The sequence below is a fragment of the Drosophila virilis genome, chromosome 4 (assembly GCF_030788295.1).
Source record: "Drosophila virilis strain 15010-1051.87 chromosome 4, Dvir_AGI_RSII-ME, whole genome shotgun sequence".
NCBI lineage: Eukaryota > Metazoa > Arthropoda > Insecta > Diptera > Drosophilidae > Drosophila > Drosophila virilis.
Genome location: NC_091546.1, coordinates 14,974,733 through 15,001,843, shown reverse-complemented (window position 1 = coordinate 15,001,843; position 27,111 = coordinate 14,974,733). Strand labels below are relative to the sequence as shown.

Here is a 27,111-nt window from a genome sequence, read left to right as displayed (position 1 = left end):
CTATCGATTTTATTTTCGTCAATTGAACGGCTTTCGACGACGGTTTGACATTAATAGGCTAGCAAAAGTTATCGATAACAATTAGCGAGGAGTCGACTGAGACCTGCCCAATTATCATAACATACTCTCTAGTACAGTTAATCAAATGAATTATCGATAACAATTGAGTATCAATGTCCACTGTCATCTAGCACAGTTATCGATACTGTCCTATCTAATTATCGTAGCATACTTTCTAGCAAAGTTATCGATAACAATTGAGAAGTCGACCGTGAGCTATACAATTATCATAGCATACTCTCTAGCACAGTTATCGATAACGATTAATGAGTATCAACTAGAGAGGATAGCAATTCTAGTATTATTAAATAGTATTAATTATTGTGCATATACTTGAAATTTAAATAAAAATCTTTGAATAGATTACGCAAAATATTTGTATCTTAGATGAATAAATTAATACTTTTTAAATAATCATTGTAGTTTATTGATTTTTCATTTTATAATAAATTAAAATTTCTTCAAGACAGCAGCTTAACATTATGTTTTCTTTTAACCAATTCGCAACGGCCTAAATTTAACGCCTAGTTTTTTTTTTTATTTATTTTTGTTGTTGTTTATTTTATGTGTAGAGTTCGGCCAACATTTAATGTATTAGCACTTCATAATTTTCATTTCATTTCTTTTAATTTTTCACATAGAATTCGCACAAAGTGACGGCGACAAGTTTCGACATTAAAATGCAACAGCTACAAACTAAGAATACTTGGATCTATAAGTAGTACTCGTATATATATATGGTGTATATATGTAATAAGCCATTGGGTTTTACACGATTTTATCAATTATGCTACGCATTTATTCAAGTTTTGTAAGTTTCTTTTTCTTTTTTAGTTATTTCTGCTTCGACTGTAAAACGGGGCGCCAAAAACGAGTTAAAGAGTTCTTACAAAAGAAAAAAACGGAAAAATCGCAGTAAAATTTAGAAAAAGATTTCCATAGATTATTTTTTTGTTTTTTTTTTTACAAAAATATTGTGCACAAATATTTTTGCATTGTTTTTAGTTTCGTTTGCTTAACGGGGTATAATTTATATCAAAATTACAAAAAATTTAGATAAATTTTTATTTTCGGGTTTTTTTTTTCTCGCAAAATGTTTTTTGTTTCACATTGAATTGTTGTTGTTGAAGTGAATTTTCTAAAACAAAAATTCAAGGCGCTTACCCATAAATTTTCTTCTTTGTTGCTGGCATGTATGTGAGTGTGTGTGAGTGAGTGAGTGTGTGTGTGTGTGTGTGAGTGAAGTTTGTTTGAAATACTTTGAGAATTCGTTTGAAGGCTCTAAAGCCTAAAACAACGACATAAACATAAATGCAGCCCGTAAAACAAATTTATGAATTAAGACTTAAATTAGAATATAAAATGTAAATTCATTATATATAAATACATAGATTAACTGAAAGGCGCAACTAAAAGCTTTACTACTTATAGCCAAATTGGAAAAAAAACTTACCAATATAACACAAAGTTTTTTCGCTAGTTTTGTGACTACATTTCGAAATTCAATTTCAATTTTTTGGTGGCTGTGTGTTCGGAATTAACAACAGGAACTAACTATTGTTGTGTTTATATTTGTTGTTGTTGTTGTTGTTGTTGTTGCAGAGGGGTGCAGGGAGGGGAAGGGGGGGGGGGGGTTGGCTTGTGAGTTGTGGATTCTTGTGCTGAAAGGGCTGCCTAGGGTATCATGACTTCAGCCAAAGTCTTTTCAGTCTGAAATAAAAACAAAACAAAATCAATTTGTTAGATAAATCATAAAGTAAATTAACAAATAATTATAGTTGGCATTTAAAGCGCATTAAAGTAAAGCGCAAAAGTTAAGACAGATAGAAATAAGGAAATAATTAAGAAATGTGCTAATATACAAAATTCAAGCTAAATAAAATTATATGTAAGATTGCTAAAATCAAATATTGGTCAAAATTAATATAATGTAAAATATCAATAATATTAAACCAATAAAATATGCTACTATAAATATTACTACGAACCAACAAAGTAAAAAATGAAATAATAAATATGAATACTTATAAATATTTAACACATTTATAAATGTCTGAATAAATGGTAGAAAAAATAACGTTGTAAATAAACCAACTTAAACGTGCTTAAAAAAAATTGAGCTTTCCTGACAGCAGTTTGTAGAAATCTATTTGAAGGAATCCAAATGAACTCAATATGTGTTTTACAATAGCGTTGCGAGTATTTAGTGTAAGCTTTAAATAAACATTGACTAGTCTTAATATCTTAAACTACTTAGCGGCACATATAATTAGAAAGCCTAAGGGGAGGCGGGGTTGGCTTTGCTGGCTCGCACTACAATATAAAACCTAAAACTAAGGAACACGCAACAATTTCTTTGGTTTGCTTTTGTTTTTGCTTAGCTGTTTTGCTTGCTTAGCCGCGAGAGATCATATAATGAATATGAATTACATTTAATTTGCAATTTAGCTTGGCCTCGGCCAATTTGTTGTTTTGCTGCTTAAAATTCCGTATGCATAGACTCAATGCTCTGACGCAGCTCTGCATCGTTGTAGAACTTTTCGCAAACGATGCTCACCTTTTTCAGCAGCTCAATGGCCGTTTGGAGCACCTGATGCCATTTGCGTAGCTCAGATTCATGCGATAGCTCCTGCTGGCGCAACAATTCCAGCCAATCTTGATTCGTATTGGGTAGTTCTCTGCAAAACATATAGATTAAACACTTGTTGAGTTGGTTTTTAAATTGTTTCGCACTCACTTGAGGGCTGCCAAACTGGGCATGCGGGCGCGCCGGCTGAGATCGACGTCAATGTGTTCCTCCAGCTTCCAGAGCTTAAGTAATAATATCACATTTAATGCCAGCAGCAAGCACATTAACAATATAACGAACAGCGACAGGCTCCTGTGTCTGAATCTGTCCTGGCCCTGGCCCAGCTGATGGCCGCCCGCCAGCAACTGTTGCTGCTGCTGCTGCGCGGCCAGCAACAGCTGCTGCTGTCGGCTGCCGGCCCCACCGCCGCCACCAGCAGCGCCATGTGCCAGTAGGCCAGCCGCGGTGCCAGCGCCAACGCCGCCAGCGGACAACATTTTTGTCTCCCAATTGTCTAGCGATTCGGCCAGGCCACTCTGTGCGGCGCCGCCGGCTGCTTCCTCCATGGGGCGCGCTTGTGTGGAGGTACCTGCAAATCGCAACAGCCCAGCAAATGGCAAAAAAAAAATGAAGAATTATTAAAAAAAACAAAACAAAAACAATTAAATAACAAAATTGGGTTATATCTGCGGCTACAGCAACAAAAACACAACGTTCGAATGCAACAAATAAATTGGATACAACAAGTGTTAACATGCAAATGGACTAAGGATCAAAAATATAAAAATAAAATAATCAATTGCAGCATCTCAAGCAAAACGATGCACAAAGCGATTGCCACAGCCAAGTTTTGCGAGCACAAATATTGAAATCAAATGGAGCATTAAATATCCCAAGCTAAGAAAAACTCTATATATGCAACTATTTCTTCCGGCTGACAGAGTTGATTGCGGATTAGGACAATTGGAAAGGCACCTTCTATGGGATCGTTAATTAGACACGCGATATTGAAACCACTTTTTGAGAAAAACAGAAGGTGTCTGCCAAGCTTAAACGATTCATTAATTAAACTTCGTGCTTAAAATAGTTCTATATCAAAACTGATGAAACTTCACTTCTATAAAATCGAACTTATAAAAAGCTTTAGTTATTAATCAAAGGCTAACAAATGTCTGGTTATTGTTGAATGGTTCACAGCGCAATTAGCTGATGACAATCGCTTTTGCTTTATGGGGTTGCTTAGCGCCATAGATACGCTATATACCTTGACATGTGTGCAATTTGGCCTTACGAGATGTTGACAAATTTGTTGCTGCGGATGAGTTTGCAAATGTTGCTGATGCGGCGGCGGCAACTGTTGCTGTTGCTGCTGTGGCTGTTGGCGTTGATGCTGGTGATGCGTATGATGATGCGGAGGATGTTGATGATGATGATGATGATGCGGAGGATGTTGATGATGATGATGATGATGTGGATGTGAATGTTGATGACAAGTCGCTTGTACGCTGTCATTGTCCGTGCTGCTTGCTGTTGTCGTTGTTGTTGGTGTTGCTGCCGCAATCAATTGTCGCTGTTTGGGGCCTGTGTGTGGTTGTTGTAGCTAGTTTGCAGCTGGGCATGCGAATTGTTCTAGTTGCTGTTGTTCTTGTGGTTTGTGCGTGCATTTTGTGTGGTTAGAAAAAGCAATTGCAATTGCATTTTGGCATTGCAAGTGTATTTGTATTCGTATTAAATAGCATTTGTTTATCATGTACATTATTGCATTGCTGTTTGTTGTTGCTATTGTTGTTGTTGTTGTTGTTGCTGTTGCTAAAGCTAATGTCTAAATGCTTACCACGTCTGGGACGCCTGCCCTTGCCCTTGGCCGGCGGTATGCAGGTCTCGCTCTGCAGCGCATGCAGCTGCGCACCAAAGAAATCCTCCAGGCCCGCCCACGTATTCTTCTCAATGAAGCCCTTGACAACGCCCCAAATGGACTTTTTATATTTGATTTGCGCATGCACCGACAACATCGTATGATCATCCACAGTGCTAACAATACAGATAGAGTACATAACTTTCGATATGTTTCTGGCAACTGAAATATCCTTTTGCCACTTACCGCGCCAGACAGAAGTGTATGAGCACACTGAAACTGTCCGCATATGGTATGCCCGCGTTGACGCTGTTCACGTCTATCGAATACAGTTCACCCGGCTTGCTGCACTCGCGCATCGTTTGATATTCGGTGACCTGCACAAAACAAGCAATTAATATAAAATAATACATGTTGAAGTTCTGGTTCTGTTCGCCCACCTTTGAGGTTTTTGGGCCCACCGAGGCGGCCAGTTGCACGGTCACGTTTACCAGCCGCACATTCTGGCCCTCATCATTTTTATGCCACTCGCCCATGGACAGATCGGTCGATTTGCGCAGCTCGTGAAAGTCCGTTAGGAATTTCGACTTTGAGAACAGAAAATTGAACAGAGTATCCACGCGTATGGGCAGAATTGTGTGCACTATTTGGCGGCCCTCGTGCGTCGATGTGCACTCCGTACTCGGCACAAAGCTGTCATAAAGCAAATGCATTTAATAAGTTTCAGTTACGAGCCTAAAAACCCTTTTTACACTTACGGCACATTGTTCTCCTCGGAATCGGAAGAGTCCGAGACATCTGTGGGCCCAGCCTCGGCATTTTTGGCCGCCAAATCATCGCGTTGTCGCTGATTTTTGCCAACTTTGCGCTTGACATCGGAGCCATGACTCTGGGGTTCGGCTGCAGTTGCGTTTGCCGCACTGCTGCTGTTGATCTTTTCGGCTCTTCTGTCGCCGCCAGCACCACCGACAATGCCACCACTGGCTGTAGTGGTTGTTGCCGTTGTGGTGGCCATCGCTGAGCTGCTGTTGCTGCTGCTGTTGTTGTTGTTGTTGCTGCTGCTGCTGGTGGTGGTGGCAGTGGCTGTGGTGCTGCTGCTGGTGGTGTTTGTATTGGTGGTGTTGCTGTTGCTGTTGGTGTTGGTGGCGGTGGTTGGGCCGCTGTTGGTGCTGGGCACGCTGAGTGTGACGGCCACCGATTGCTCCGTTGCCTTGACGGAGCTGAGTGTCAGCTCTTTGGCATTGGCCTTCATTTTCTTATTTGATTTACGCGTATTGTCGCTGGCTTTATTATCCGAGCCACTGGCCGATGCGTTGGCCGATGAGTTTAAATTTGACGATTTGCTTGAGTTAAAGAAATATTTCGTCTTCGATTTGCGTACAGCTGCTGCGCTGCCGCCGCCGCTGCTGGCGCTGCTGTTGCCGCTCTGTTGCTGCAGCTGCTGCTGCTGCTGCTGCTGGCCCGAATTGTTGGTGCACTGACTGGAATTGCTCTGATCGCCGCCGAGATCGTCAAGGGCCGTTTGAAAGTCACCATCGGTTTCTGTATCGGCCGCGTCCAGCGTGGGATCTATATAGTCCTCATCGTCTGTGGTCAGGCCCAATTCATCGCCGTAGCAATTGTGCACGTAACGCCAGATCTCCTGCTGTGAGAACTGTTTGTTCAACAATGTGTTCTGCCAGACACGAAAGAGCATCAAATACGACTTGTCACGCGACGCGAATGTCGCAAAAAAATACTTCTCCCTGGCGGTAGATATTGTAATCGCATTCGGTATCACGAGCGCTGTTTTCTCTTTCGTAATTGCTGTCACATCCTTCCATTTGATGCTCACATACGTTTCCCAGCTAAAGATGTTCGCATGGAAACACACATAATTCTGGGACACGTACAAACGACCCTGCACCAATATATCCCGTTGCAGCGCGCACGAGTAGTCTGTAAGCAATAAACAAGTTGAGAATTATAACGCGCATAAGTAACTATATTATAGCAGAAATTTCTAGCTTTAAAGCCCTTGACAACGCCCTTCTTGAGGGCATGGCAGTAGAGTTAAGGGGAACTTTTAATTTCTTAACATAAGTGATCTTTAAACCAAGCTACATTAAGTTTATTTGGTAATAGAGTTCTTTTGTGTCGTACATGAATTCAAGAATCGAAATATTCCTCAAAATAGCCGCGCGAAAGAAGTGTAAACACTTGACATTTATATTGTTTGATAATATTGCCGTACACATCTCTTATCTAGCCCTAAGCGAGCTACAATATAGATCAGGTTCTTTAATGACTTTTCAAAAAGCTAAAGCTAATGTTGCCAGATTATTTAGATGCCAAATTGATCTAGAGTCGAATCTCGTGAAAATCGAATGAGATTTGACCGAGTTATGAGGGTGGGAAATTTTTAACTATTTCTATTTAGGATATATAAGGTTACTATTTTTAGATGAATTTTAACCAATTACAAAGTTGCCAAATTGATCTAGAGGCTAAACAATGAACAAAAAGCCAAACCTAGTAAAAATCGTATGAGATTTCACTGAGTTTTACATCATATATGCATCATAAGTATATCATACATTATAGAGTATACATGGTACATTGTACGTCGTACATCATATATCGTACAACATAGAACATGCATCATACACGATACATCGTACATATACATCATACATTATGCACTTATATCATACCTCCATATATTCTACCTCATATATTGTACATCATACATCATACATGATATATCTCACATCATACATCATGCATCATACATCATACATCATGCATCATACATCATGCATCATAGATCATATCTCACACTCAAATACATATACACTCACCCACAATTAGACGCTCATCGTTGGGCACATCTTTGAACAGTTTTTTGAAGTCCTCGGCGCGTGATTTATAATTCGGATAGATGACGTTGTACCAGGACTTCTTCTTGGCGCGCTCGGAGAGTCGGGAAGTGCCCTTGCTGGGCTTCTCATTAGATGTGGTGCTGTTGTTATCTCCGCGTAATAGAACGCTGTCGGTGCTCGCGGATTCGCTTAGTTTGCCCTGTGCATCCTGTAAGTATTTGTTTGAGTGGCATTAGTCATAGATATATGTGTGTGAATCATACTGTGTGTCGAGGCAAGTTGTGGCAGGTGTTGCGTTTTCGCTTATCGGAGCACAGAAAGGGGACACCAAGCTTTACGCTGGCTTCTCATTAATAATATTTAGTTATTTGGTCAGAACCGAACGTTGTATAATCTAACGCGATCGATCCGCACAATATTCGAGCGCTGCGTCGTCGTCGTCGTCTCGCGCCGCACATTGAATTCTAATTTGCAGAGAAACCCAAACGCTACACAGGCACAATATCAGCCTTATCAATGTGGTAAAGCTTTGACCAATCAATTTTTAGGGTGCCATGAGCTTTTTTATTGTATACCCTGTAAAACTTGTAAGGGCGGCAACCACGACGCGATCAACTAACGCAATAGCTATTTTACTTGATCGATTATAAAAAATTATAAAGTAAATACTTGCAAAATAATAGAAATGGAAACTAATATATATAACTTAATAAGCAATAAATAATAGTTAAATATATAAAAAAAAAATAAATAATTAATAAAAAATAAAAAAATATATATAAAAAATGTACAGAGTATCCGCTAGCTAAGCACTCCCGTCAAGCTCATGTTTGTGCTTATTTTAAAGGGTATTTCTAATCAGCGAGTGGCCACACAGTGTTTCTCTTGCCCGTGGAATTGAACTAGTCGAAAAGTGGAGCATTTACTGCACACACACATAAATCGATAAGGCTAATAACTCAACGGGTTTTGAAATAATCCATTTGATATCTGGCGTCCCAGTTCATTATCTAGCGCTCAGTACCATTATCGGCACTTGCCTAGCATCTGTTTTGATATTCAGTTCTGCTGTATTCGTGTTTTGGGTTTCTGCGAATTGTGACGTGCTAATGAGCAGAACTCATTAATAATAAAAGCTCACGAGCTTTCTCGTAATGACAGTGAGAACCGAAAAGAACTATCAAGCATTTGGCAGAGAGCGCAGCGAGATTTAAGAGAGTTTTTGAAGGCAACACACGTTAATAATAAAAAAAAATGTGGGTGCTTGACAACAATTAATAGAGAAACCAGTAAAAATTGTTTATGGAATCAAGATCCAGCTTAAAAGTTTACGACAGCATGACGACTTTTAGGGCCAAAAGTTGGTCACAGTATAGCTTGAAAAGGCACAACCGAGCTTTGGAAAACAAACTAGTTCACAGTAAAAAAATATATATAAAAAACTAACGTTAATGAAATTGGGAAGTTGAGTTTAAAACTATAGCATGGGAATATTAAAAAAAATAATGCCAAAGGAACTAGTTCTTAACTATCAAAAGCATGAGTTAGGAACTTTCTAAATTGGGAACAAAAATTAAAAAGCTCTAGTTTAGAAAACACGAAACGAACTAGCACTAGTTCAAAAGGCAAAATAAATATTCGTTCATTTAATGTGAAAAAGGAAGATAACGAATAAAGAAGTTTAATGAACTGGTTCAAAAGATTATTCGAAAAATATTTAAAGCACAAAAAGATTAAAGTAGTTCGATAGATTGCTTCGAACGGTATTTGATGCAGGAAAGGAATGAATAAAGTAGTTCAATGAACTGGTTCGAAAGGTGAATCGAAGTATATTTAATGCGTAAAAAGAAAAAAAACTCAACGAACTGGTTCAAAAGGTCAATCGAAAAATAGTCGATGCATTAGTTAGGTGCACTAAAGAGTGTAAACTAGCTCAACAAACCGGTTCAAAAAGGTTAATTAATAATATTTAATGCAATTACTTTACGCAATTAATACAAACAAAGCATAAACTAACTCAACGAGCTGGTTCAAAAGGCCAGTTAAAATATGCATAATAATTGAACTAAAACGCAAATAGCTACGTTTTGTATGCAAAAAAATATGCGTTCAGACCCTATAGAAAATCTACATTAATATGTTAATTTATAGACATTTAAGAAGCGGGCGCTGCGAGCTGGTTCAAAAGGCCAATTAGAAATTCATCAAAAAAGCTTTGACTCAATGGGAAAGATGCACTTTGTAGGAAAGCAAATACTTTAAAAGAACTTTAGTTTTGAATATTTAACAAATCTTTTTTATTGGAAGATATTGGACTTGATTCCAAATTGGAACTAGTTCAAGTAATGAAGCACATTAGAATGACACGAAATGAACTAGTTGAACAACTTTTGAACATTTAACTGACCTCTTTTAATGAACTATTTGTAATTGTCAACAAATACAGTTAACTTCAAGAAATTCTATTTGATTTACAATTGGAACTAGTTTAATGAGTGATACAAAAATGCCAAGAAGGGAACTAGTTGATTATATAACTGCCACAAAAATGTTGAGTTTCGAACAATTAACTAATCTCTTTTAATAAACTGTTTATACCTGTTTTTGTAAAAATAGAACTAGTTCAACTAATGAAGCACATAAGATTGGCAAGAAAGGAACTAGTTGAATAAAAATAAACGCCATAACTTAAAAAATTTTGGTTTTGAACATTTAATTATACTCTTAACGAACTATTTGTGAGCCATATAGAGTTGAAAAATATAGTTTAATAACTAAAAGAAAGCGTATTTGATTTCAAAATTGAACTAGTTCAACTAATGAAGCATATTAAAATGACAAGAAAGCAACTTGTGGAATAAAACCAAAGACAATATAAACAAAATGTAAACATTTTTGTGGCCTTAAAGCTGTTGCATGAAGACTCACCTCATCGCGTCCACTGCTCGACGTGGATAACTTGGCTGGTTTGCCCTTGGAGCTAGTTGAGCTCTTGCGACTGCTGGGACTGTCCGTGCAGGAGCCGCTCGGCTGACCATTCGAATCAACGCTATGCGATTGCGCCGGCTGCGATTGGTCCTTGGACTCGGCTGCAGCGATGCTTATGCTGGGCGTGTTCGCCTGTGGACTGCTGTGTATGCTGCTGCCGGGCGCTACGTTGTGATGGCTGCCGCTGTTACTGCTGCTGCTGCTGCTGCTGATGCTGGCGACGCCACCGCCGCCGCCGCCGCTGACGCTGCTGAGCGCCTCATGACAGATGACGGATGCTGTGCAAACGGAAACGGAAGTGGTCTGTGCCGTAGTCAAGGCTGTGGCTAGCGAAATGCTGCTGCGCTCGATGGTGCCGGCGGCCTCCTGTATGGTCAATAGTTTGCTGTTTAATGTGCTGCTGTTGATTGTGTTGTCATCGCTGATCGAATCGCGCCTAAAACAAGAGAGAAAACTGTGAATAGCCAGCTTGTTCAAAAGGCGCAGCAATATCTATGGAGTGTGTATATATATTATATGGCATGCATTCAAATTTAAAGTGCTTGCGCTAAAGACATGCAAATTTTGTACATTAGCCAACTAATGCGGGTTATACTTAACGCTCTCTTCTCTCTTATTTTTTTTTGCCATTTGTTTTAGACCAGGCCAGAGTTGCGCTTTTCGACCTACCTGTCGCCATTATTGTGTATACTTTGTGTACATTTCTCATCCGGCTCAGCTTCCAGCTGCTGCTGCTGCTGCTGTTCCAGTGATTGCTGCTGCTGCAGTTCAGGTTGCTGTTGCTGTTGCTGCAGTTGCTGTTGCTGCTGCTGCTGTTGCTGCTGTTCTTCTTTTGCATCACAAATCATGTTTGTGGCATGGGTAGGCTCAATGCTGCACGCAGCAGTAGCAGTTGCTTCAACTGCTGCTGCTGCTGCTGCTGCAGCTGCAGCTGTTGTTGCTGCTGCTGCTGCTGCTGCTGTTGTTGTTGTTGTTGTTGTGTTTATTTCAATATCTTTAATCCTACAATAAAATTGCATATGGAAATAAAACAAAGAGGAAAAAACCAATACAAAAATAAAAACATGCGCTCTTTGTTCACACTCTACCCCTCTCTCTCTCTCTCTCTCTTGCTTACTCTTTCTATACATTTAAAGAAACCTATCGATCAGCTAATTTTTTATACAATATCCAACACTGAAAAAATACAAAACTATTCCAGAAAGCAACTCATACAAACTGGATTTAATTTATATACGTTAACTGGAGGTTTATACCCTTGCAGAGGGTATTAGGATTTTGTCATGAATGAAATCTCCGATCCGATATATATTCTATAATAAAGCTATATCCAACTGTCCATCTATTTGAATGCAAACTAGTCTCTTGTTGGATGTTGGATCTGTGCGTATCGGATCACTATATCAAATATTTGTCATCTATCGAAAGTAGGTTTTTGCTGAAACTTCGAACAACCTTATCATACGATCTCTCGCGAAATAGTTTCTTCTATGTAAAAGTCTCTCCTACAAGATTCTTTCATTTCAAGCTCAGCATATACGAACTTCACTATTCTCACGCATCTGCAAAAGGAATTCGAGCGAATTCCACAATTATTCGCTTTTTATTTATTTTGTTTGATTTATTTTGTATAGCCCTTACCAAACAACATAGGGCTCTGATATTTTTCCCATCTAAACTGTTTAATCCAACTGTTAACCGCTCGAAATGTGAACTGGGAATGAAGTCTTAATAATAATTGCCAATCGATAACATTGTTGATAATCACTTAACAATATATGTACTTATATACAACAATACGCGCCCACACACAGTTTTTTTATTGTAGCATATTTTAGCTTTATTATTCGCTCAGTTACCAAAGCAACAACTAAGTAAGTAAACTCGTCTGTCCGATAAGCGCGATAAGATATCTTCCCTTTTACAGCCACACGTTTGCTTATTTTCTGTTTGGCCTTTAATACACAAATCGACGGATCCAACTGAATACCGAAACAATACAGATTTTTATGCTCCATAGCTCATTGAAAATGGATAGAAAGGGTTATGTGAAAAGGGTCCACAGCCGCGACGATATAGCTTCGAGCTCAGAAACTAGCAGAGTTCGAGAGACTTGGGAACGCATTTCCTTCGAGTGCTCGTTTCCGATAATCGATAACTAGCGCCATTTCCAAGCAATTGTTATCGAAATCTTGAGCCAATTTTTTTTAGTTTTGAATGCTACAAGTCGCCAGATTTAAGATGTAGTTTCTAGAATAATATATATTCAGATTAGGGATCATTAATTCCTGGGTGAAGAAGGTACAGGGTATTCCCTAGTCGGGCATTCTCGCCTAGAGCATTCATACTTGTGTTCTATACATTTTTGGTTCTTACTCTAATGACAGCACGGCCATTTAACAGCCTCGTTGGTTGCTTACAAACCAAAACGCATTAAATACTTGCCAAACAGGTGTTTTCCGAATGGGGAAACTCATGAAAATTAAGTGCAAGTCCCAAAATAGCAGACAATATGTGCAGATGCATTACAAACTCAGTCACAAGCTTAAGCTAGAACCGCTAGAAGGGCATAAAGAGTAACCCAATTACTTTGCGCCATAAAATGTGCGGCTAAATTTAACTTAATGCATTTGAGGAACTCAGTAGCATATCAGCTAAAACTGTTTGGGAATTTTAAGAGAAGAACATATTGTGCAAATTGTTGAACGAGTACAAATTGTTTTTAATTAAACAATTGTGTTAACTAATGTGTGCCCATTAAATGAAACTCATTGTTTTATCTTCAGCCAGAAGCGACTTCGGGCAAATAAAATGTATTTGCCGCACAATATCGGGGCATAGAACAGCTGTGTCAAGTCAACAGAAATTATAATAATAGTAAAACAGCAAACGGAATTTTGTGTTTTGCCAATTTGTTTAATAAAATTGTTGCTAACGACTATCCATTAAAATTACACATTATGAAGGATTGACTAAATTTCTATTGGCTTTTGCTTAAGGCAAAATAATTCAAATGATTTTTAATGTTTATTTTTTTTTACTACTCCACAATATGATTTGATTTCTCTGGGTTTAAATGAAAACCAATTTCCAGTATTTTTCATTGTTTTTTTGTCTTCTTAATTGACTTTGTTACATGGGGTTGGGGTTGGGTTTGGGGGCATTCAATTTAGATGCCAGCTGGCATTATTTGATGATAGCTGCACAAATGCTTGAGTGCAAATTCATTTGATGAAAGCTCAAATGAGTATAAAAACTAAACGAGAAACGGCATGCCGAAGTCTTAATACGCTTAAAAGCAGAATAGTGAAGCTTGTCTCTGGAATATAAATATACTCTACGGGCGTGAAGATCTCTCCTTCTGTGCGTTACAAACTTCATGAAAGAATCATAATACCCTTGACAAGTCATACACGAGCCAGACAAATTTCCACTCTCTATTGCTAGCTGAGACTTCGAGTAGAGAATCGACCCTTAAACAACAGCTGCTAAAATTATAAACAAACTTTTCAAAAGAATACAACAAAAAATTGCTTATCAGCTGCAAACATTGTGTTCACAAGCTATTTAGATAATTTGTTGCGGCAGAATTTCAGCACACAAAGTCGAAGATTGCATACTCTTAAAGACATTCGATCTTAAGTAATTTTTAAAGTTCTAATAAAACGTACAACTGCTAAGTCTGAAGAGGTTCCAGCTAGTTGTAGAGGGAAAATAGCTAAATCAACAGAAGATTTCCGCCGATAATTCGGGGCATAAAATGCATTCCATTGCAGCTCCATTTTCTAATAAGTTTTTGACTTATAATGAAGATAAAGCTGGCGAAGAGTCTAGCCTAGAAGCTATATAATATAGTATATATATATATATAATCTATTTTAAAGGAATATATATATAAGCTATATAGTAAAAAAGTGTAAGATATCGATTCTATATAAAGGCTTTTCAAATTAAAACAAGTGAAGCTAGTCGAGAATTTCCAATTCCTTTTACGATTGAAAAAACATATGAATATAGTTTTAAGATTAAGAAACTTTTTGACCAAAGAATAATCTTTATAGAATAATCAATATACTTATACATACTTTAACTTCTGAAAGGCTACAGAAAGGAAGAAAAAATGCATCTACGTTGCACCGATCAGTAAATACCCTTACAAAACTTATGCACTTTTATGTTATAGTACTCTGATCTCAACTAAACAACATGGATTTTAACATAACAATTAAATAATTGTGAATGGGAGATATATAAATATATTGACATCCGCAATTGAAGCTGAACAAGAATATATATATATGTATATATAGACTATGTATATCTGCTTTAATGCGCTACACTGTGCAAAATTCCATACAAAAATCAATAAATTTGCTTTAAGAACAAAACTCTTTTAAGAGCTATATAAAAAAGAAATTGTTGCTCTAACTAACAACAGGAAATGCTGCGAGAATTTATAGAAAGAAAAATATAAATACGAAAACAAAATTTGATGACAAAAACAAGTTTCGGAATTCGTAAAAGTATTATTTTTTTTTTTGTAGATAGAAATATGGAAAGGCAATCAAGAACTCACCGCCAGAACTTGTTAGAACTCAGCTCAGATAACCTTTGTCTGAACTCCGAGTGGAGGTAACAAGGGGCAGGGGCAGGGGCGCAGTGCAGGAGGGTGTGGCGTATCTCAAAGGTGAGACAACATGCGCGCAACGACAACTGACAACAATTACAATTAATAAGCATAAAGATTATATGGTTAGAGCTAATTGGAAATCGAGATGGAGACACGGATAAGTTGTGCTGCGAGCGGGGGAGGGGGGGGGGGGGGGGGGCGAGTCGGACACCCCCCAAAAAAAACCAAGAAGAAACTAAAACTTAACGGTTAACGGTAAATAACCTGCCCGCACAACAACAAAAACCAGTTCTAGCAAAAAAAAAAAAATATTGTATATATAAGGAAAAGAAAAATTAAAAATCAATACAAATAAAACTAACAAAAAACGTCCGCAGCGCTCACATCGAACGAGCACGACTAGCAGATACCCTAAAGCTCAAGTTTGAGCAGCTACAAAAAGCCACTTTGTTTTCTTCTTCTTCAGCGCCAACCAATGGCAAGTTATATATCTTCAAGCAGAAGTCTAGCTGCCGTTTACTGCGTCCTCGCAAACAACTCGGTGCTCAGAGTCCGATCTTTATGAAATTTTCGCGCATTAAATGTCAGATTTTAAGGATTTTGTTATACCATAAAGACGTTACGAAATATCGAGAAAAACAACGATAAAGTCAAATTTAATTTTTCTAGTTTTTCTCTTAAATTTCTTCAAATCGATTTTCATCGATTATTCCATTAAAAAAAAATAAGATTATACATCGCAGCAGAAGTATAAGCCGTATTTCGGGAATCTAGCTTTGTACAAACCCAATTTTTAATCAATATTATAAAATTAGATATTTCGTTTGTTATCGATTACTAAATTATGAGAATGGGCTGCACTATCAAAGAGAATTTCAGTTTAAGATTTAACAAATACGATTGATATCGATTCTTGGTAATGCAAAATATCGCAGATATCGATAATTATTTTTTATCAAAATCCAAATTAGAATGAAGCGAGATGTCGAAAAAGTAATGCTAGTCAAAAAACAAGTCTGTTGTTTTTCCCAAATCTATTTTATCGTAATATTGATAATCACATTTAAATTGTTTAGTTTTTTTTTTATAATCGCTTTAATCGATAGTTTTAATCGAGAAATCGAAAAAAGCACATTTCAAATCTCCAATTGCTCTTAAAATCGATTTTTATCGATAGAATGAAGAAGCAAAGCTTAAGCCGAGTCTCTATTAATAGTGCTTCGCTCGGACGGACAGGCGGATATATCCAGATTCAGATATATATATATAGACATACATATGCTTTCGTATGCCTGTTACAAACCCTTGCACATAAACAAAATGCCCTTTCTAGCCATTTTCAAGGGGTAACAATCTGGTATAGAAAAACAAAACGAAAACTTACATTTTTTTTTGTGTTTTTCCTCTTTTGTCGCGCTGTTTATTTAGTTGATTCAGAAGCAATTGTTGTTGCCAATATTATTGTTTTTATTGTGGGTCAGGCACGACGGGTCACTCAAAGTATGTCATCATTGGAAAAACGATGACGAAACACAGCACAAGCACTAGAGAGAAGGCGACGGGACGGCACGGGCCGAAAGATGGCTTTTCTTTTATTTTTAGCACATTTAGCATTTGGCAAATGGGCGCCATTTATAATATTATGTGGAGCAGTCAGGCCCTACTCTCGTTAATTATTTAATTAATTTTATTATTCTTTTTTTTATTTTACTATTGTTGTCTGCTCACGCGATGTCCGGAGCTGGAAGCGAGCGCGAACGTCATTTCAGCGCGACGTTTGAATTTGCACTCGAAAAACGCGCCGTGAATTGCCCGACTAAGACCGGCAAAATAAAATAACAACAATGACAACTATACATGTATGTATATATATATAATATATATCTGCGAGTGCAAGAGTCGGCTATGGAGATTGTGTTTTGTACGCTTCGCTGAACGCTTTTGGCAAAGTTTTATGCAAATTTCGCGCAACGCAACGCAACTTTTGCGCAACTCTGTTTACGCTTTCGAGGGTATTACAAATAGGTCTTGTTTTAGGTTTATAGGGTTTATAGTTTAGATGAGCCGTGTTTCTATAATCAAATTCCAAGTCCAGTTTCAATTCAAGACAATTTTCATTGAACTTGGCTTAGATTCGTCTGTGGACTTGGACAAAATCTTAACTTAACTTGCCATTTACGAGCTCTACCCATGGCATCTGGCTTTATGAAAAGAATCAGTAGGAATATATATATATGGTTGCTATCTCTTCAGATATCTGCCACAAACTCGTGCAAAGCCATAAACCATAATTCTACCAGCTTATTAAAACTTGATGCTGCCTAAGATAAACGTTCTCTTTTTGTTGCTAATTTTGGACAACTGTTTTGCCTGTTTTTTTTTGTGATAAAAAAACAACGATATCTTATAAGACAGAGAAAGATGGGGCTCAAAATCGAACCGGCGCAATTATGCTTCCGTTTAAATAAATCTTAAGAAATTGTTTTAAATTGCGTTGGGAACTTATGTTTTCATTATTTAGTCTACTTAGCCAATTCTTTTTTTTTTTTGTTTTTCTTTCTAGTTCTGGGAACGTATTTCTTTGCCTGCTTGTGCAGCAACAAGAGCAGAAGGTCTGTTTCTTAGAGTAAAGCTTATCAATTAAGCGTGAAATGTGGCATAAAACACAGACATAAATACATGGAATAATTACTAATTGATTAACCACAAGTACACGCAAATTAAAGCAATAGTGTCGGGAGTGCCCGACTAGAATATACCCATACAAACAAGCCAACTTTGAATGTGCTTCTTTCTGGCCAAACTAGCCGCTCCTAACAAAACTCAGCTATTTTTAGTCAGATCTCTGTGAAATGTTCAGGGACTGACTATAGTACACAGATCTCTTCTTATTTCTCCATATTTTGGCGGAATAAGGAAAGGTATTCAAAAAATGAAGTATTTGCCAACTGTATATACTTTAGAAGAACCAACATACCGGGTTTTACATATCTAGCTCTTATAATCCTCGAGTTTTGCTCAAATAACCATTTCCCAAAATTGATTTTTATCGATATTTAAGGAAGAAGGGAGAAGATATACATGAACTGCAGACAATCAAAATTTCAGTTGAAATTTCTTTTGAAAAACTTGGTTTGATGAGAGAAAACTGTGTAAGACCGAAATAAACGTATTCTAGTAAACAAACGAGGTCTAAAAGTTGATTTTGCGATGTTCCCAGTTGGTTTCTAATTGAAAATATGTTTGCAGGCCACTCCGATCCAATTGGAAGCAAGCCAACTTATTGGTATACCTTGAAAATTATCTCAACCAATTGGAATTGTAAATGAAATGCAACATATGATGTGTACACACTGAAAGTGGATTATCTCTTTGCCATTTTACTGATAACGCGACGCGCAGCATTTACTATGCGTAAAAAGGAATAACAACAAGAAATGAAGACATGCAAATTAGGAGCGGGCAAATGTAACTGTTAAACATGCAAATCGGCAAGAAAAACCTACACCAAACATATGTAAATATATATGTATATATATTAACTTTCAAGCTAAAAGTAGTTCAAGTAAAAGTAGAACAAACATGTTTTTATTTTTTTTTGGGCAAAAGGCGCAACATTTACTAAAGACTTACATGGGCGTGGCGTGCAGATTGAGGCTAGCGGCGCGTTTATGCCTTTGTTGTTGCGGTTGTTGTTGTTGTTGTTGTTGTTGTTGTGAGGATTGCTTGAGCAGACTTTGCGCGGTGGCCAAGGTTTTGGGCAGAGCGCCTTGGCTAGAAGATTTGCAAAGGGACACAAAGCGTGTTGTTGTTGCTGTTGCTGCTGCTGTTGATTTCTGTTGTTGTTGTTGCTGTTGTTGTTGTTGTTGTTGTTGTTGTTGCTGCCGCTGTTGTGTGACAAAATGCATGACAACGGCAAGGCGCAGTAAACAAATGAAACGCCACCTCGCACTCTGCGCACAGCTACAGATTGTTGCAATGAGATTCGTTTTGCATATTGAAAACGCTGCTTGAGATTTTTTTTTTTTTTTTTTTTTTGCTGCCTTTTAATAAATTTGATGTGGTTGCTGCTGCTGCTGCTGCTTCTGCTGGGGCGCTGCTGCTGCTGCTGCTGACGTCTGCGGAAGTTGTTTCTTTTTGTTTTTATAATTTTTCATAGTTTTCATTGAATGTCACTGCGTACGCTTGCGACGGTGCGTGCGACTCAATTGTTTATGTTTAAATGCGATTGTTTATTAACTAGACTAACATGAGATTCGTTGATAAATTCTTGCTTGCGACTATTGCAAAATTCTTAGCTGCGTTTTTTTCGCCACTTTTTTTTTTTTTTGTGCGCATGAAAAGTATATGTCGTGCGCAGGGTTGTCGAGTGGCGCAACTGGCACAAGCTGCATTTAATTAAACAGCTGGCTGCGTGATGAGCTGAATACAAAATATAAGAAAAGTGCTTTTTACTAAAATTGCTTTGAGTGTAATGTTTTGGCATGCTTTTAAGTCATAAATGTTTTACGAAAAACGCATATAAATAAGTGTGCTGTCATGACAGCCCTGCGCTACAGCTGTGCGAGCAAACAATAAAAAATACTCAAGAAAACAAAAATACCGTTTGCGCAAAACTTGGTCACACTCGGTCGTACAAACTGCTTTCGAAATTTAAATACAGCAAAGTTTTATAAGTTTAATATCACAAAGCAAATTACAAGATTCAAATAGATAATTATTATATTATACAAATATTTTTGCTCCAGCTAGCTAGCGCTGCAAAAAGTAGAAATTCAGCTGATTTGCAAACAGTGTAAGACATTTTAATAGGCAGCAAATACACTGCACTACAAATTATTATTATTATTATTAGTTTTCAAGCCAATAAACCGTTGGAAGTCAGCACAAGGCTCGAATTGCCGCTTTTAAGCAGACCGCGAATCAACGACAAATCATCCGGCGACAGCGACCAGCCGGTCAATTGGCCGACAGACTGCAGCTCCGGGCAGCTGTCCATAAGAAGCTGCAACACACATAACAACAACAAGAAGAAGGAAAAGAAGAAGTAGAAGAAGAAGATCAATTGACGAATGTTTAGTCTGGAGTACGCACCTCCACGGCCTGTACAGTGAGCTCTGGCGCCAGCGTAAACCAAATATCCTCCAGCACCTTGAAATCGTGCTGCACAAACATGCTATACAGGAATGTATATATTAGGATATGAATAAGATTTTGTATGCAACATACCGTACCTAACAATATCGTCATCGTTAAAGTCCACGGAATCCACGGCGAGACGCTTCAGGTCTGTCGTTGTGCAGAGGAACGCCTTCAGGGAGCTGGTCAGCATATCGCAGCTGAGTATCTCGAGGCTCTCCAGCTGCTGGAAACGCGCCTGGGTCTGGGCATACGACAGGCTCTCGATCACATAGCAATCCAAATCGATGAGTGTGGGACAGAGGCGGGCCAATTTGCCCAGCTCCAGATTGCCGGTGCCCTTGATCATGGTCAGATGCCGCAAATTGCGTCCAATCGGACGCTCCAACAGCGACAGCAGCTCGGCGACAATAAATTTGCATATCTTGAGTTTGCGCAACGTGCACGTCTGCAGGGCGCGCAATGCGCCCAGCTTGGGCGAGTCCAGATAGAGTGTCTCCAGCTGTGGACACGTCTGCAGCATGACATTCAGCGTGTCCTCATCCGTGGCCGTGTCATGGGCATATTTCAGGCGGCACCGGAAGCTGTTGTCGATGTGATCGTGTATGAACTTGAGCGCTGCGCCCACAAACGAATAGGTGGACAGCGTCTCCACATGATGGCAATTCTCCAGTATTAGCGCTATGTCCGAATAGCATATGTTCTCCTCGCCGGGCATGCCCACGTCGACAATTGTCAGCGACTGTGCGCAGGCGCCCTTGGCCAGACAATCGATGCCAATCTCTGTGATGTCCGTTTCGCCCGATATGTCCAATATTTGCAGGCGTGTGCAATTGGCGGCAATCTCCTCCAGCAGCTGATCGTTGGCTATATACGGCACATAGAGCTTGATGAGCTGCTTGCAACGCCGCACTATCTCGTACATGTAGTGCATGTGATCGTCCTTCACCCAAATGCCCTTCAGATTGAGGACACGCAGTCCGGCGCCCTGGGCGGCAATCACCTGCAGAATCTTCTCATAGTAGCTGGGCGGAAAGACCTCGGTGACCAGAAAATGTACGCCACAATTGAGCAGCATTTGCAGGCAAATGAAACGCATATTGGCCTCCAGATAATCCGAGCTGAGTATCACGCGCAACAGATCCTGATAGATATTGGATGTGGCGCCCGCCTGCGCCAGATACTCATTCAGCTCGACCATCACAATGCTCATGTCCAGATGTACATCGGGCGCATATTGTACATAGCTAATTGTGGACACCAGCAAATTGGCCAGCTCCGCCAGGCAGCTGTCGCTCAAGGAGCGTACGCTGCACTTTTTGGACATTTGCTCTTCGAATGGACAACGAATTGTTTTGTAAACAAACTGCGACGCAGTTGCCAAATCTGCTGTTTCTTCAATCAGTTGTCGCTCTCGTCTCTGGGCGAGTCAGAGTCTGTTACATCACTTGGAACAGCAGTTGCTGGGACTTAATAAATGCTCCCAATGTTTCGTTAGACAGTTGGATATTTGAATTTGATTTCGATTTAACTGCGTTCTATTTGACTTGGTTTTTCTGGCCGTTTGGCAAATATTCTTGTTAACCAAAATAGATTTTCTATATGTCTATATATAGAATATATGTTTTCAACGCGATCGCTGTGCACGCTCGGGCGCCGCAATACAAACTAAAAAACTATTTTGGCACTGGGACGCCAACAAATTGTTTGCAATGCACGCAAAACAATCGGACTAGCCTAGGCGCTGCATTGGTATAAGTGCGTGCAATTGTATTGGTGAGCTTTTGCCTGAACAGCTTTGCTTTGCCCACGCAGAGCTTTGGGCCAACAAAGCTTTTGCGTGTGTGTGAGCTGTACGTGAGTTACAAATCAAAATGAACACAGAATTTGCATGTGCAATGCTTGTTATAATACTAATAAGAGAGTTACGATACTTTGCTGCTTAAGTTTAGACACGGATTACGGCTGCAAATAGCTGGGCAGCTTCATGCGCATGAACAGCCAGGTTGTAAAGAATGAAACCAGTATGAATATGAAGCCCATGGCCGTTAGTAGCAGTCGATTGAGATTCGTTTTGCCCGGCGCATGGGTCTGGTCCATTATGATGAAGCCCAGGCCGCCAATCGTGAAGAGAAAGCTGCTCGCCAGGCCCTCCATAATGTATTGGGCATTCACGCGATATGGCATAAAGGCCACGGGACGCGAGTGTCCGTGCTCGTCCACGGTCGCGCCCACGCTCGGTGGCTCCACAATCACATCGTAAATAATACCTGCAAGCATAATATATTTAACTGTAATCATTCATTTAATCGCTTGCACCTACCGCCTGTGACCAGAAAATAGGAGAGCAGCACAACCGAAAACACGGCCATGGGCGAGGGCATGGGTATGGAAATGCGTCGCACCTTGATGTTGGGCGGCACGAGTATGTGGAATGGCAGGTTGTACAGTGTCTCAAGCATTTTGCTGCGCACGAAATTAACTTGGTTTTATTCACGTACGAAAAGCCGGCGTAGGCGTTTCTTTTTCCTTTTTTTTTTTTTGTTGACGTTGTGTAGTTCGGCTCTGAACAAGTTCGATAGAAGCGAAGCGCCTATCGGAACTAGGCGAGGGTGTCGGAACCTGAACTGCATTTAAATGAGCTAGTATATGCAATGAGCACTATTTAATAATGTTTAATACTTGTCAGTTTGAACATAGTTTTGTTTTAGTTAATCGGTAAATGCATATGTACATTTTAATTGCCACCTAATAAGAACTCGCTCAAGCCAACTGGCATACGCAACACCAGAAATACTGCATCCAAATGGCATTTTCCAATTGGAGTTAAAGTGAACCAAATGAGTGAGCTGCTTTACCGAATGAACTGGAATACGCAACACTTTTGCGATATAATTCGCCAAGATGGTCACATTGCAGCAACAGCTGTTCAGCAATCGCGGTCACACTTGCGTCTATATATATATATTTCTCCAAAACAAAAACGTAATTCTTAGTAAAAAAAAGAGGAAACCACAAATAAACAACGCTCAAAAAGCATGGCCGATGCCAATGCAATGGCAGCCGGTGAGCAGAGCAACACATGCGCCGCGATACACCAGCAAAATAACGATGATTTACACGCTTTCAGGCAAATCGCCGGCTATCGAGAAGCGGGTGCACAATGCCGCAGATCTGGCGCAATGGCAGCGCTCCCGTGCCTATCACGATCTAATTGGCTACATCAATGGCACCAGCTCGGCCATACAGGGCATCAAGACAACGGACGAGATGTACGAATCGGATGTGCTGCGCAAGCTGTTGGGCCTATTCGATGCGCTGGCCCAGCTGGTCAAGGAGCATCCGCCGCTGGAGCAGCCGCAGCGTTTTGGCAACAAGGCCTATCGGGACTGGTCGCGCACCATGCACGAGCAGCTGCCCGGCCTGCTGGCGCAGCTGTTGCCCGCCGCCAAGCACAAATACCACAACGAATTGCTGCAGTATCTGCTGGAGAGTTTCGGCAATGCGACACGCATCGATTATGGCACCGGGCATGAGCTCTCGTTTATATTCTTTCTGTGCGCCCTGTTCAAGGCGGAGATATTGCTGGAGCAGGACATTGTTAGCGCTGCGCTGCGCCTGTTCAAACGCTATTTGGAGTTTGCACGCCAACTGCAGCGCACCTACAACATGGAGCCGGCGGGCAGCCAGGGCGTTTGGTCGCTGGACGACTTTCAGTTTGTGCCCTTCATTTGGGGCAGCGCTCAGCTGGCGGGTGCGTGCCTTCAATTGCTCTTGCTCTACAAGATGCCCCTGTTTGATATACCCTATTGTTTGTGTGTTTATTGCAGTCAAGAGTCCCTTCGATCCGGCCAAGTTTGTGGACGAGCAGATCATCAATGATTTCAAGGAGCAGTACATGTTCATCAGCTGCATCGATTACATCTGCCAGGTGAAGACGGGCCACTTTGGCGAGCACTCAAACCAACTGTGGAGCATTACAGCGGTGCCCTCCTGGATCAAAATCAATGCCGGCCTGGTCAAGATGTATCAAAAGGAGGCACGTTTCTGGCCCCAAACCCAAAACGCTAACCCAGCTAATCTGTCTACTCTCTGTGCAACCCACAGATACTGTCCAAGTTTCCGGTCATACAGCATGTCTATTTTGGCGAACTGATGTCCTTTGATACGGTCGCCGCGGGCACCACGCTCACCAATGCTCGCCTGGGTCATGTGGCGCCGCCGCCCTCCAAGCGCATCTGCATTGCAACGCCAGCGTCCGCCAATCTGTTGCCGCCCACACCGATTGTGGCGCCACCGCCGCCGGCCGAGGCATTGAACAGCGACCTGAACGTGGGCGATTCGAGCAGCGAGAGCAGCGACAATAGCGTTGTGCTGCGTCCGCACACAGACTCTTCCGCCTCGCTGGTGGGCATACAGGGCTCCGGTTCCGGCTCTGGTTCGGGCGACAAATCCACCAATCAGCCGCCTGGTGAGCTCACCAAGGAGCAGCAGCAGCAGCAGCAGCAGCAGGCGGATTAGCGGCTGCTTCTTGGAAATCTGTTGAAATTTTTCGGTAGTTGCGTTCAAACATTCAAATTGTCAATAATATGCTAAATCTTTAAACTGTTGAAAACAAAAAAATATATATAATATATATGAAACATTTGTTGCTACAGTTTGAGAGGCGCTGCGTCTTGCTGAGTGCCAGACAGTTTGACAAGCACTGTCAAAACGGAAATTACGGCAATTGCACAACAATTTCACATTTCCATATAACTCTCCTCTCTCTTAATGCACAATTATTGTAAATTGGCCACTTAAATTGGAATTGCGGCAGCTGCCACAAGAATGCGGCCGCAAATTAAGCAGAGGATAAATATAAATAATTTACCATGTGCTGATTGGAAAGTAAAAGGTGGAAATTTTAATCTATCTTAAGAGTAAAGGGTGGAAATTGGACTCTTATATTTTAACTGGACTTAAAGTTCTCAAAGTTCACGGCGAATTCGCCTCAAACACATTTCCAGAGCTCAACTGTGACGTTTTTCACGCCTTTCGGCATGCACGAAATCACGGTTTCGCGTGGATTTCAATTCTGTAGATGAAAACGGTATTTCCTTAAATAAAAATAATAGATTTTAGATTCACATGGAATTTCAAGATGAAAAAAAAAAAAACAAACTAGTTTAAGAAAAATCAACAACAGGAAAACTTTGTGGCTACAAGTGGATGAGCGTGAAGCATAATCATTTATTTTCGACACTTCATTTATCACAGCTGCTGTACAGCAGCCTGGCCACGCCCACACGCCCACACACCAGCACAGTCCGCATTTAAGTTGATGCATTAAAACTTTGCCGAAGCATTTTGATTGAAGACTTTTGGCAAAAAACCAAAACACATTTTGTGCCCGCGCCCTACCCCGCTGAACCAGTTCACGTCGTTCTAGTTCCAGTTCCAGCTACTGCAAAGCACGAGCAAGTGCGACTGACTGTGCGATACTCTGTTCACAGTGTAATAATAATTAGTTTTGCAAAGTGATAGAAGAAAACAATATACCCTCTAACGCCTTGAGCAGAGTATAAAAATCACCACGAACAACTTTGGGCTACGTTTTTCGGTTCATTTTGACCTCAGACTTAACTGGAAGATTTTGTGTTTTGCCAAATTGAATGAAGTTGATGCGTTTGGGCAGCCACAGAGGTTAGCTGTAAGGCAGAGGTGGAGTAGTAGCAAAGGAGAGCAAGAGAGAAGAGCGGCTGAGGCGAAAGCTCTGCGCACCCATTGAACTCGCCTGGAGTGAGGCGTCTTAACAAGTTTCACTCAAATGAGAAATGCTCGGGAAATGTCAACAGAAAAGTCATGAACTAATTGAATCAAATCGAAATAGAAAAGCTGCAATTTTATGAATTGCAAAACAAGAAAATGCTATTTTGATTTTGTCACGAAATATGTAACGCAGGCCAAATATGTACAGTTCTTGATCAGTATATGCGTGCGTGTGTGTGTTCGGCAAGAGCGTTTATGCAGAGAGTGAACAATGTGAGCGTGTGCGCAAAATTATGCATCCAATTTTGATGCCGTTATATGTTAAGAGTGCTGGCTGCAGCTACTCCATTGAGTAGGAGAGAGGAGAGGGGTGAGGTTAGTTATTGGCCCTTTGCGCTCACGCCATTGGTCGCAATGCTTTCGATCCCGCTATGTGAGCTATGTGCGCAGTAATTTTAATAGCTGCCCGCTCTGCGTTTTGATTGTATTAGTGCGCATGCTGGCTTAGCGTAGGCGCGTGCCTAATGAGGCAATTAGTCAGTGCGCGTCTGTCCTATCGATCGGTTCTATTCGTCGTGCGTGTATTTTAAATATTTAGTTGTCGATTAAAGTTCAATTAAGTAAATGTTTAAACACGTTTAGTTTGTGCTGTGTGTGAAGTCGTAGTCAACAATCGGTTTAAATACGTGTGGTTTTTTTTTCTTAATGAAAATGGCGCGAACTCAACTCAAATCCAGAGAGCGAAAACGATTGAGCGAGAAGAGAGAGAAAGAGAGCAAGAGCGCAATATGGAGTCTTGCTTAAGAAAGTAAGTTCGATTTTGCATGCATACAACCATACATATTTATTGCATACATGCATACATATATTTATGTACTTAAATGAGACAGAATACAGTTAGGTTTTTTAATTGCCTTTTTGTACCCTGCCAGAGAGTTTACTCATTTTGTCAGTAAATGTGTAATGCATAGAAGCTGTAATTGAGTACAAATTGAGTTTTGTTTTTTATTGTAGAGGGAAATTATTGCGACGGAAATAGCTGTTTTTCTTTTTGAAAATTGTGATAAAAGTGGGCTGTCACCAATTGACCCTCGTAGTTAACACTGCCGGCAGCTAACTTGCCTTTGTCTAACATCAAGCTATGATTTGCGACGTTTCCAGCTGTTGAATGAAAATCAAATTGGAGTTGGGTTAGGCACATCATGTAGTCGCATGTTTGTGCCCTACACGGGGCACAGGCCCCCCCTCCCCCCTCCCC

General features: G+C 40.1%; 4 protein-coding genes across 6 annotated transcripts; 1 reads left to right on the top strand and 3 right to left on the bottom strand.

Annotated features, from left to right (window-relative positions):
• Nucleotides 1-463: 463 nt before the first annotated feature.
• Nucleotides 464-19,307, bottom strand: GramD1B (GRAM domain containing 1B). Of its 3 annotated transcripts, XM_032438735.2 has the most exons (11): nucleotides 18,597-19,307; nucleotides 11,003-11,335; nucleotides 10,274-10,769; nucleotides 7,325-7,553; nucleotides 5,243-6,422; nucleotides 4,925-5,177; nucleotides 4,731-4,861; nucleotides 4,464-4,660; nucleotides 2,798-3,218; nucleotides 2,618-2,738; nucleotides 464-1,770 (listed from the first exon to the last, which is right to left on the bottom strand). In XM_032438735.2, exons 1-11 carry the CDS (start codon nucleotides 18,869-18,871, stop codon nucleotides 1,735-1,737), a joined length of 3,672 nt encoding a protein of 1,223 aa, XP_032294626.1. In that variant the 5' UTR covers nucleotides 18,872-19,307; the 3' UTR covers nucleotides 464-1,734. The 3 variants fall into 3 exon arrangements, with proteins under 3 accessions (XP_032294626.1, XP_032294628.1, XP_032294629.1); XM_032438737.2 differs by lacking the exons at nucleotides 464-1,770; nucleotides 2,618-2,738; nucleotides 2,798-3,218 and adding an exon at nucleotides 4,021-4,265; XM_032438738.2 differs by lacking the exons at nucleotides 464-1,770; nucleotides 2,618-2,738; nucleotides 2,798-3,218 and adding an exon at nucleotides 4,106-4,273.
• A 314-nt stretch (nucleotides 19,308-19,621) lies between these two features.
• On the bottom strand, nucleotides 19,622-21,848 carry LOC6628231 (uncharacterized). Its single transcript, XM_002051765.4, has 3 exons — nucleotides 20,198-21,848; nucleotides 20,058-20,139; nucleotides 19,622-19,968 (listed from the first exon to the last, which is right to left on the bottom strand). Exons 1-3 carry the CDS (start codon nucleotides 21,427-21,429, stop codon nucleotides 19,822-19,824), a joined length of 1,461 nt encoding a protein of 486 aa, XP_002051801.1. The 5' UTR covers nucleotides 21,430-21,848; the 3' UTR covers nucleotides 19,622-19,821.
• A 140-nt stretch (nucleotides 21,849-21,988) lies between these two features.
• On the bottom strand, nucleotides 21,989-22,664 carry LOC6628232 (putative oligosaccharyltransferase complex subunit CG9662). Its single transcript, XM_002051766.4, has 2 exons — nucleotides 22,426-22,664; nucleotides 21,989-22,372 (listed from the first exon to the last, which is right to left on the bottom strand). The coding sequence occupies exons 1-2, from the start codon at nucleotides 22,562-22,564 to the stop codon at nucleotides 22,062-22,064; spliced, it is 450 nt and encodes a 149-aa protein (XP_002051802.1). The 5' UTR covers nucleotides 22,565-22,664; the 3' UTR covers nucleotides 21,989-22,061.
• Nucleotides 22,665-22,999: 335 nt separating this feature from the next.
• On the top strand, nucleotides 23,000-24,745 carry Ptpa (Phosphotyrosyl phosphatase activator). The gene is made up of 4 exons (XM_002051767.4): nucleotides 23,000-23,168; nucleotides 23,233-23,856; nucleotides 23,933-24,141; nucleotides 24,210-24,745. The coding sequence occupies exons 1-4, from the start codon at nucleotides 23,141-23,143 to the stop codon at nucleotides 24,621-24,623; spliced, it is 1,275 nt and encodes a 424-aa protein (XP_002051803.1). The 5' UTR covers nucleotides 23,000-23,140; the 3' UTR covers nucleotides 24,624-24,745.
• The last annotated feature ends 2,366 nt before the right edge of the window (nucleotides 24,746-27,111 follow it).

Bases quoted from the DNA above. Each gene is read 5' to 3' on its own strand.
- GramD1B (XM_032438735.2), bottom strand. From the start codon at position 18,871: ATGCATTTTGTCACACAACAGCGGCAGCAACAACAACAACAACAACAA. The intron at 10,770-11,002 runs GTAGGTCGAAAA...CTCTTGTTTTAG, and splicing joins ATACACAATAATGGCGACAG to GCGCGATTCGATCAGCGATG. The intron at 2,739-2,797 runs GTGAGTGCGAAA...TATGTTTTGCAG, and splicing joins CCCAGTTTGGCAGCCCTCAA to AGAACTACCCAATACGAATC.
- LOC6628231 (XM_002051765.4), bottom strand. From the start codon at position 21,429: ATGTCCAAAAAGTGCAGCGTACGCTCCTTGAGCGACAGCTGCCTGGCG. The intron at 20,140-20,197 runs GTACGGTATGTT...ATTCCTGTATAG, and splicing joins AACGATGACGATATTGTTAG to CATGTTTGTGCAGCACGATT. The intron at 19,969-20,057 runs GTGCGTACTCCA...TGTGTGTTGCAG, and splicing joins TCACTGTACAGGCCGTGGAG to CTTCTTATGGACAGCTGCCC.
- LOC6628232 (XM_002051766.4), bottom strand. From the start codon at position 22,564: ATGCTTGAGACACTGTACAACCTGCCATTCCACATACTCGTGCCGCCC. The intron at 22,373-22,425 runs GTAGGTGCAAGC...TTATGCTTGCAG, and splicing joins CTATTTTCTGGTCACAGGCG to GTATTATTTACGATGTGATT.
- Ptpa (XM_002051767.4), top strand. From the start codon at position 23,141: ATGGCCGATGCCAATGCAATGGCAGCCG. The intron at 23,169-23,232 runs GTGAGCAGAGCA...ACACGCTTTCAG, and splicing joins TGCCAATGCAATGGCAGCCG to GCAAATCGCCGGCTATCGAG. The intron at 24,142-24,209 runs GCACGTTTCTGG...TGCAACCCACAG, and splicing joins TCAAGATGTATCAAAAGGAG to ATACTGTCCAAGTTTCCGGT.